This window comes from Notothenia coriiceps, unplaced genomic scaffold (genome assembly GCF_000735185.1).
Source record: "Notothenia coriiceps isolate Sejong01 unplaced genomic scaffold, NC01 NC01_scaffold00005700, whole genome shotgun sequence".
NCBI classification, from domain to species: Eukaryota; Metazoa; Chordata; class Actinopteri; order Perciformes; family Nototheniidae; genus Notothenia; species Notothenia coriiceps.
In genome coordinates this window covers 247,377-258,091 of record NW_011338401.1, presented here as the reverse complement: position 1 = coordinate 258,091, position 10,715 = coordinate 247,377, and the positions used below count along the sequence as shown (strand labels likewise).

The 10,715-nt window shown below is 38.4% G+C and overlaps 1 protein-coding gene and 1 long non-coding RNA gene across 2 annotated transcripts in view; both read left to right on the top strand.

Moving 5' to 3' along the window:
* The first annotated feature begins 462 nt into the window (after window positions 1-462).
* Window positions 463-9,483, top strand: LOC104943089 (uncharacterized). The gene is made up of 2 exons (XR_798081.1): window positions 463-502; window positions 9,129-9,483. It is a non-coding gene; the product is annotated as an uncharacterized lncRNA (long non-coding RNA).
* A 96-nt stretch (window positions 9,484-9,579) lies between these two features.
* The window catches only part of LOC104943091 (cell adhesion molecule 2-like), a 20,012-nt gene continuing 18,876 nt past the window's right edge, over window positions 9,580-10,715 (top strand). Inside the window, exon 1 of the mRNA XM_010768410.1 lies at window positions 9,580-9,649. Coding sequence (XP_010766712.1) covers window positions 9,580-9,649 — 70 coding nt within the window. The remainder of the gene's footprint in view (window positions 9,650-10,715) is intronic.

Genomic DNA, 10,715 nt, shown 5'->3' with positions numbered 1-10,715 from the left:
AGATTTTTTTTCTATTTTTATTACATTTAAGAATTTCCTTTTTACCGAGGATTGTTTTTCACAAATCAACACTGCCCCAGGGGTTGACCCTCCCGTCACTTTGAGGTAGACCTTTTTTGAAAGTCCGCCCAAGTCTTTCGACAAAAGGGTGGTAGAGAGTTTGGTGAAAGACCTACTCCTCCTTGACTCGGCACATGGGAAGGTCCCTTTAAAAGGACCAATAAATCGCTGCAGCACCCCCGCAATTCACCTTTTACGTTCATTTCCCGTAGGACCCGTAAACTTGGAGTCACTGCAAAGAGGGGTGTTTTTCCNCCATGTGTATCAACAACCACACACACACACACACACACACACACACACACACACACACACACACACACACACACACACACACACACACACACACACACACACTAGTGTGTGTGTGTGTGTGTGTGTGTGTGTGTGTGTGTGTGTGTGTGTGTGTGTGTGTGTGTGTGTGTGTGTGTGTGTGTGTGTGGTTGTTGATACACATGGTCAGCACAATTACAGAACATCAAAGGCGACTAACATCACTGCTGTAAATCCCCCAAAGTGAATCGTCCTGCACAGAGTAAACGAAGATGTGGCCACTGCTGAGGAGGGATGAAGAGGGAAATGAAGATGAGTTATGAGGCCCATGTGAAGGGGCAGGGGATATAATGGAGGGAAGCGATTGAGGGAAAGATTTGGATTGATGGAGGGATGGAAAGAAGAGGCTCTTCCTGAAGCTCTAAAAAGGAAGCAAGCAGAGATGTGGGCATGTGAATCCACATCATAAAGAAGAGAAAGGTATTTGCATATGGAGCGGCTGATGCCTTCGAGACAGGTGCAGCTCTCACAGCTGGCAGACTGACAGCACTGGGCAGGTGTGAAGCTCGGCACATTCAGAAAGTGACACTTTACGAGAGTTTCGTGTGTGTGTGTGTGTGTGTGTGTCTGCGTGTGTGTGTGTGAAAGGTGCACCATTCATCTTAAACAGCCCTTTGTGCAGCAACCTTCAAAATAGATACATACTGTATCAGTTCTCTCAGTTTCTCCCAGCACATCCATCAGCGTCCTTCTTTCTAATTGCTGTTTTCTTATCTACAGTGTTCTCTTCTTTCTCTCCTAAAGTTGAACCAAGGGACAGGAAAGTGTTTTATCGACCAAGCATTTATGTTATTACTTTATATGAAAACCTGAGGTGTCTGGACTGTTGACTGATTTAAGGGCTTATTTTATTACCTTTAATCACAGCATGTCATACAGCATGAGAACATGTCTAACTTGTCAATGTGTTGCTTGGCCAAGAGGTGGACTATATTTCATTCTGAAACAGTCTTGCAATGACAAACCTAAATGAATGCATCAATCAATATTCCCCCTTTCTCCCCATCCTGCTTTATTCCCTTGTCATTTCACTGGTGGAGAACAAGTAGCCATTTTTAAACAAGCAGCATGAATTGCTCAGATTAAGGACAATATATTTCGTCAGCTTTCTTCAAGTCAATGTCAATTTGTTCTATCCTGTTTTTGCTCTGGGACTTTGGTTGAATTAGCCTCATCAGCAAATCATTTTGTATCCAGACACATTTGAGGTCATTGATTATATATTGGAGACAAAAACAATCAGTGGTTTCCTTTTGTAAAAACAAAAAAGAATGAAGGCCTAGAAAATTGATTAAAACAACATTTTTCACCTTTCACTAAGAAACGTATTGGCAAATCAAATCAGAAATGGTCACAGATAATAAAATAATCCATAGCAAGAATAGAAAAATGTGTCCTGAAAAGTTGTGCTTGAATAAAATCTCAACTCTAACTTTTACGCTTTTGGGTTTCTCAATAATGACTTTAAAGTATCCAACTGTAGCCGTACTAAAGAGATGAGTGTGTTTAAATAAAAGAAAACATGCTTTTTGGGGGGTAATATGGTCACAGGATATAACTGTAACATTCACTTTAACATTATATCCCAGGCGTGATTGTCCATGAAGCACCCTTCTGACAACGTTAAATATTGCCATACACATATACAGTGTTGGGTCGGGTTTTCGTGACAGCTCAGTGGCTTTTGCATGCTTTTCATTCACTGCATGGCTTCAAATCCATTGTTGCCTGTCATCCCACCTGTCTCCTCCATCTGTCCTGTTATTATTGTAGAAAATACTACAAACGAAAAACTTTCAGCAAATTGTGAAAGTTGGAACATCGTTTGCTCTGGGGAATGCAAAAATGGCTTGACATCGAGGAAGGTTGAGAAAAATCAATCATGCAAAACAACATTTGGCATGAAAAGCTATTTCTGTCTGGTCTTCCTCAACTTCTCTGTCCCAGTTCAGAACCTTGCTCTGATTGATTGAGTGGTAATTGAGTTTTTCACTGACCCCTCACTTTTCATCAGCAGAAGAATCACACCTCCGCTGCAGAAGTGCAACCCTCTCCAGGCTGTAGTTATTCCTGACAGGTGGGCTGATTGCAGCAGCTTTCTTCGGTCTAACATGACGTCTTATTGCCATTACCTAATTCCCCTCTCAGTCATCCTCTTCTGACTCACTGAAAAAGATACCTCTCCCTCCAGTCTATCCGGCTCATTTACATCCTCTCAGTCTCTTCCTATCCATATTCTCATATTACTTTTTATGCTATCTTTCCTCACACCTTTATGCACATACTTCACTATCTAGATGCTGTTGGAGCAGAACTTATTGAAGTCATGTTCAATATGTAAATATTTTTCTACTTAAAACCACCAGAGAGCCATATCTCCAGCTAATTCCCTGAATCTGACTTATCACTCGTGGCTTTTAAAACTAAATACATAAACGTGTTTTAAGGTACAACACAATGGCTTATTAAAGCAAATATCAACATGTGAAGCCACACTAGGGATCACAAAAAAATAGAAAATTTGACAAGTGGAAAGTGGCCAGACTAGCTTGAGCTGACAGAAAGAAAACACTAACTCAAAGGTATGCAGAGCATCTCTGAATGTCACACCTTGAATCAGATTGGCTACTACAGCAGCAGAATACCACATGTTGGTGCTACCTCTGTCAACTATAAGAACAGTAAACTGCGGCCTGAATCTCCAAAATTGGACAAGAAGATTGGACAAACGTTGCTTGTTCTGATGAAACTCCAATTCTGCTGCAACGTTCAGATAAATGTGTCAGAATTTGCCGTAAACAACATAAAAGCATGTAAAAGCATCCATCCTGAATTGTCAACAGTTAAGGCTACGGGTAGTGGTGTATTTGTGTGGGAGATATTTCTTTTGACACACTTTGGGCCTTTTAGAAACAATTGAGAATTGTTTTAACGCCATGTGTTGTGCTGACCATGTCCATCCCTTTATGACCTCAGTGTACCCATCTTCTAACGGCTACTATCAGCAGGATAATACGCCATGTCGAAACTTTCTCAAAGTGGTTTCTTGAACATCTACTCAAATGGCCACAACATTCATCAGATCTCAATCCATCTTTGGGGTTTGGAGGAAGGCATCATTTAAATGCAGACCAACATATCTGAGAAATGTCTCCAGTTGAATCTATGCCAAGAAAATAAAGGCAGTTTTACATGAGAAAGAGGATTTAATCTTATAGCAAGGTGAAGATTATTGTATTGCAACATAATACGATGGGCTTCAGTTTAAGAGATGAACTGTGATTCATTTTGAAATTTGAAGGGAGATATTAACACTTACAATATACCATAGCACCTTGGCTTACATTTGAGTATACGTATGTTGTGTTTGGGATTGGTTTAAGTAAATCATTGTGGATATGAATGAGGGATTTCTATCTAAATAAATCACAGTTTTTCCCTATTTAAAAAAAAAGTATTTTCCATACAATATCCGTTCCTGATTGACTGGAATTTGTTGTCAAGAATTTATAATGTATATCAAAGGTAGAGCTGAGTAACACAGCCTTGTAAATTAAAATGGAGAAGTAGTGCTCTCACGGTAGAAAGACTCCACAAACTGAACAGAATAGCATGCAGATGGGGAAGCTAAAACACAAGATGAATTATTCTTGTTAATATAAAATCATGAACATGTGTCGGTGCATGTAGTTGCTTGTGTTTTGCGGATGTCTGTGCATGAGAGTGATTCATAAGCTTTCAAAACACAAGTATTTGGAATAAAACATCAGAGCTTCTCTCCATTCGAAAGAAAAAGAGGATTAAAAGAATAGACTTATACAGATGTTTTGGCAACTATTTATTCAACAATTTTCATTTCATACATGAGAACGAACCTCTAAATTAAATATAATAAATCCCACAGACAATGGGGAAAAAACACCTTCATTACGGTGCTAAATATCAAATCAAGCCCTCTCAGTACAGCTTGATAAGAAACCCATTAGTTCACCAAGGTACATGTGTCTAACTTGAATCCTGATCTTTACTGTGGATATTTTGTATTTTGTGAGTGATAGTGCGTTACAACTTGTTCCATCTAAGTACTGATATACAGAAAGATGCGTGTTGCTACAAGGAAACACTATGAAATAGAGCAAAAGCATTGAACTGCTTACATAGCATAAGCTAAATTCAGGTAACATTGCGTATCAACACAACTTCTATCATTCTTGAAAACTCGTGATTATTTGCAGCATATTTCTAAATGTCAGTATTTCAAGTCAGTGATCATATAAAACAATGTCTCAAAGTCTAATATCCCAATGATAGCAAGATGACAATTACTGAAGAATCACTGAATGGTTTTATTAACATTGCGATAATCTTAAACTCAACAAATACATGGTGTCGGCAATCAGGGACGAGCAGAGTGATCAGTGCTCACAAGTCCCCATTTTAAGACAGAAAACAAACAAACTCAAAAATAATCTCTCTAAATGAAATATTTTCCTGAGATGCAAAATAAAAAGAGATATAATAAAAATCAAATCTTGGCATGTGATTGTGTCACATGTTTTGTCATCTTTGTGATTGGTTTTAGTGTCAACAGTGCAGAGGGACAGAGAAGTGCGCTGAAGCCAAACTGCACAGCAAAGACAGGAAAGGTCAGCGCTGGACCGAAACATGCCATGCTATCATCACTTCTGTGGAGACCAAGACCATCAAAACCGTTATTTAAAACAAGATGTCAACCATAGTAAAGTATTTCAGACGGATTATGACTCAAAGTGGCCATTCCTTTCTTCTTATTTTACTTGATATGGGCCTCTAATTTCCTGAAACTGGAGACAATTGCTTGCGCTAACTTAAGACGAGAATTCACGTGTGTGTCTGCCCCAACTGACTGCAATACTTTGTGACCAGAGAGGCTCTTCTGGGGCAGTGCAGTGTGTGTAAAGGCTGTAGCAGGATGAATACATCATGCAGTATCAGTAGGTGGAGTTTGGACAAGCTTCAATAATAACCAATCACAGCAGCTCGTCTCATCCCTCATTAAAAGAAGCAGGCAGGCAGGAGGAGGGCAGAATAACAAATTGGAGGTGCAAGGCACAATAAAAACAGCTCCCGAAATATGCAGCCAAGGATGTTCTGATTTTCAATGTAAAATGTAAGTTTCAGGATACACTGAAACCCTCTGATATAATTTTATTTGACTTATAACTGAACTTAGTCCCCATCGACAGTAACTTGTAGCTTAATATCTTGCTAGCATTACTGTTAACAGTTGCCCTACAATTACAGCCTACATGAGAGACATTTTCACGATTCTGTACAGGTCTTATTTTGTGCAACCACTGACGTGAAAATTGTTCACGAAACTGTGTGCAATTTCATGCCGAAATGACTGCCAGTATTGCACTTCCTGATCTGCATTAACAAGTCATCTCAGCTGCACCACTCCCACCTTCAGACAAACAAAGTGGCTTCGTTTGGAGCTGGGAAATGTAACCAAACAGAAGCCAGTCTAGAATTGACGAGTGCCTGAAGAAAATTGCTAGTATGTTAGCGCTATAACTGTCTTGCCGCCAGGATGAAATTAGAGGCCCATCATTTGCCGGATATTAACCAAACGCATATACAGTATGTTGGAAAGCAAGGAGGCAAAAAGTTTAAAGCTTAGTTTCAACCGACAACAAGAAAAAAATGTATTGGACTAATAACCAACCAAAAGATGTAACACAGCTACAGTTGATCTATCATAGTAAAATAGTGCATGATGGTATGTGCCAGGCTGCTAGAATAACAAATTAAAAAAAGATTCAGGTTCTGTCTAACTATAATGAAAAGTAATTTGAAACTAATCAGCTCATTACTTTCACCTCAAAACAAATATTTACATGTGGTTTTCAGAAAGGAAAAAACAGACACATTTCACCATTTACTAAGAAATATCCATCAAATTAGTCAGAGTGCATAATTCAGTAAATGGCACCTGTTTCAGTTCTAAACACCAACTCGTCACGTCAGACCCGGTTATCTGTGAGTGTTCATTTAATATAAAACAGCCTGTTCCTCTGACTTCAGAATCAACAAATCCATTCAACCACTCTCTTATTTCTAAGATGGATGAAACAACAGAACATTTGATTGACACCGTCATTGATTTAAGACACGATGAAAAGAACAAGAGATAAAAAAGTAAAAAAAAGACATAGCACTATCGTGATAAATGTACCTATACACACATGTGATACAGAAGGTTTTTAGGAACGCTTTAGTGCTGAAGGATAATGTGGTGAGGCTGAAGTCAAACCTGTAAATAGTTCAATATTGATTCAAGTGCACTGAAATGATTCAATATGGCAACTGTGGCTAAGCTTTTGCATTTTTAAAACTAATCATTAAAATGTTTAAAATGTAATATGCAACCTAAATTCTACATCAGTGGTGACATGTTTAATGATTCCCAACTTGTGATTCACTCCAGCAGCTCGAGTCCTACACATAGAGAAAGACCTTACTTGCTGACCTTATTTGCATAATGTTGTAAATTGGCCATCGAATTGGAGACAGCTGGGCCCAGTATTTTATTGCCCTTGGTAATAATTTGCTCCCTTTTAGTAGATTAGTGCCTTGCGTTTAAGTTTAAGTTCCAGAGGCCACAGTGTTTATACGTCTTTCATGGGAAACTAAATCAGCCAAATGTGTTCAATCTGATGAAAGACGACTGGCAGGGACATATGAAAAGAAACAGAAGTTGTCTCCAAGGATATGTTTCGTTTGTGTGGGAAACTTTTTTCAGCCTCCAGCTTGAAGGTAACGTTTCTTTGAAAGCGTTTCAACTCTGATTTGAACTTTAGGGATTAGGAGACGGCAGTTGGGCCATTTCTTCATTTCTTTTCAGCTTTGACATTTTTGCTAACCACATTTTTTACAACATCAAATCCTTTCGATTTTTCGCACCACAATCACAAGAAGCCACGACTCTCCAAAAGGAAGTTACAAACATACTTTCATTGCGGTTCCCTCTCAAATAACTTCAGTTTAAATAAATTAAATATGATAAAAGAACCAAACAAAAACATGCTAATGTGTATAACCAAAGTTTAGTTTTCACACATTATATACATGCCTTGTGCCAAAACAAAATACATTTGTTTAAAATTGTTCCAATAACTATTATGCACTGATAAAAATGAAAAGAAAAGTAAATAGATAGGGTGGCTAATATACAAATTTGAAGGAATCCAGAATTTAACAGCAATTTTCACAACCACATTTTAGCGTACACAATACACAGCAGGGAGCTTAGAACCATTTAAAACAAAAATATTAAAAACATTTCCTTTTTTTTTTATAAAAACATGATTTACCTTACAGTTTCAAAAAAATGCACTGATTTATCTTTCTCATCAACTCAAAGACAGCCTCAGCATCTCTCCACTGCCCATTTGAACAGAAGACACATTCCCAAGGCAATCCAGTTGTTGGCAAGGGAACACAGTTTCTCATTCAGACATTTTTGTGCTTCACTATTTATCTTCAGTTTTTAGTTTTTGGAAAGGAGCCCCCTGCAGATCTATGACCCAGCACTCACACACTATTTCTTTTTTTTCCCTCTTTTTTTGCTTGAAGACCCCATGAAATGGAAATCGAAGCGCAGGTCATGGAGAGTGACTCCAACAAAATGGAAACCAGAAGAGCAGTTATGCAGTATAATGGGGAGAGTTTCTGCCATGTTGGTGATATATACAGTTTAACTAAATAGTTCAATTGAGATACAAATACAGAAAATGTGGTTTTAGTCAAACTGAGGTTATCACTGTTTGTATAAAATAATATTGTGTGTAGAAAACCTTGTTGAAAGCTGTCTGTACCTCAAGCTTAAAAGAGGTGACCATGATAAATACATTATTAACTAACTTATTTTATTAACTTCTCATGGTTCATCTTACATTTCACGGGGTCCTTAAGTATTCAAATGAATAAATGGTGACATAAACACAAACCAAATAATTCAAAGTGAAAAGCTAAACTAATCTCATTACAATTTATACAGCTTTTAGAGAGAGAGAGGAGATTCCTTCTGTACACCTGAACCCTTTATATGAATCACAAACTACTGTAAGCTGTCAAGAGGACCTTGAAGGTGTTGGTATGCCGCTAAACTGCAGCCTGGACAGTGCAGGAATATACAGAGAAAAGTACATAGGGACAGCAGATTTAGTATTATACACTTGATTGAGTTTATTTAATGGAATGCTTCATGTAGCATTTGTGTTTATTCTCTGCTCTAAACAATACAACACTACCTTTATAACCCCTACCCTAATAATGAAAATCATATGATACACTTATCTGACCAAGCTTGCTACAGTGTTACACAAAACCTTCTTCTTATCTTACAAGGGTCAACTGTTTAATTACAAGTCTATTTAGAGGGGGATGGGGTCGGGGGACGTGGGTCTAAAAGTACCATATTCAGTGTGATAGACATGTATAAGGCGTAAACAGCAAAGATCTTCAGTAAAATAAAAAAAGACGCAATGCATAATCAAAGAAGCTGTGAGCTAAGCAATGAAATGACGGTCCATGTAACCCATCTACAAAGCATTTACATTGCTACTGACAGACGATACATGAAGGCATTGACAGAAGTTCAATGGCGTCTGTATTTTTAGGCACCGTGTTGATGTGACATATGATCATGTGTTTGTGGACGTGTGTGTGTGAACAAAGGGGATATACTGTAGTGTGTGTGTGTGTGTGTGTGTGTGTCTGCTTGGAGGGGAAACAGCAGAGAAGATGAAGAAGGGCTCATGTAAGAAAGCAGTCATGGTAGATATACAGACTTCCAGGCATTCACGTCAAAGGTGAGGAACAATATGAGAACGGGATCATTTCGGCAGCGACTGCAAAGCTGCCTGTGAAAACCGGCTGCCAAAGAAAAGAAGAAAGCAATAAAGAAATAAAGGACACAATGTAAATGATAGACAAAAGGCAATAATAGGAAAACACTTGGGGAACTTCTCCTGTCTGTGGACTGCCTGCGGGTTTCTTGTTGATACGGCGGGGGCAGTTGTCAGAGGTGGAGAAGAAGAGAGAGAGAAAGAGATACAGAGATTGAAAGAGGGCTTAAGGGAAAGAGGCAGCAGCTCCCTCTGCAGTCTAAATGAAGTATTCTTTCTTTTCTTCTGCGTGAGCATGGTTGCCCTCGGCGTTGATGATGGCTGTGTCGGCGTCGGGCGCATCGTCCGCTCCTTTGGCCTCGTTCGTCAAGTAAGTTCCTGAGAAAACGAAAAACAAACCTACATCAAGGAAAAACAAATACTGAGCAGCCCGGCATGGTGTCTGCTGCCCGGGGCGAAAAAAACACATACTATGAAGACAACATCAATAATATCAGCTAACGGCCTACTGTAAATATGAGAGGCTAGGGTAGGACATGCAAAGAGAGTAAAACCTTGCTTTCTTTATTATTTTTTAATGATGGAAGTTAAGGCTCAAAGTCGAACATCTAAATTATATAAAGCACGACTCCACTCAGGAGCATCAGCGTTGGAAACTGACCATTACTTTTTAACCCAGGCGTTTTTGCTGTTGCCACTTCCTTTCCGGCAGAGTTACTACATGTATTACCCACACATTAAATATATTGTTTTATTCAATTGTAATTAAAGAAAGACATCATGTTTGATACATGTTTGTACAGTTTTTACGAAAATGGAAAATTATTTTATGCAATTGAGATTTTATGTTTTTAACCTACAGAATAATATGAGTAGTATAAAAACAGATGGGACATTTGGAGCCTTAGTACAGTCAAATATTTACAATACATCTTTTGGAGTTATAAGATGCACGATTTGCCATAATTTCGAAAGAGATAATGATATCCTATGAGATTGTAAGTCTTACAGAACTAGGTGTCAAAGTTATGACTCTGAGTGCACATTTTGACAACAATCACGAGCAAGGGTTAACAGTTATACATTTCTATAGCCCTATTACTCTCTCAAATATGACATGACTGTTTCACGTTTAGTGGATGATAAACCAGTGAGCTCTTTGTATGCACAAGGGACACCACACTATGTGCGCATCAAAAACACGTCCTTTAATGTAGTGGTTCCCAACCTGGGAACCACTGCATTCGCAGGGGGGGGTGGCGCCAGGCCTCAGATGATTTGAGGCCAAATATCATATTTAAACTTTTTCTTTTTTTTTCTTAAATTTTTTCTTTTTTTTTACATATAATTGTAAAACAATACATGATTGTCACTAAAAGCCTTGTCTCTACATTACAATAAAATATAACAAATAATTGATTAATTAATTTG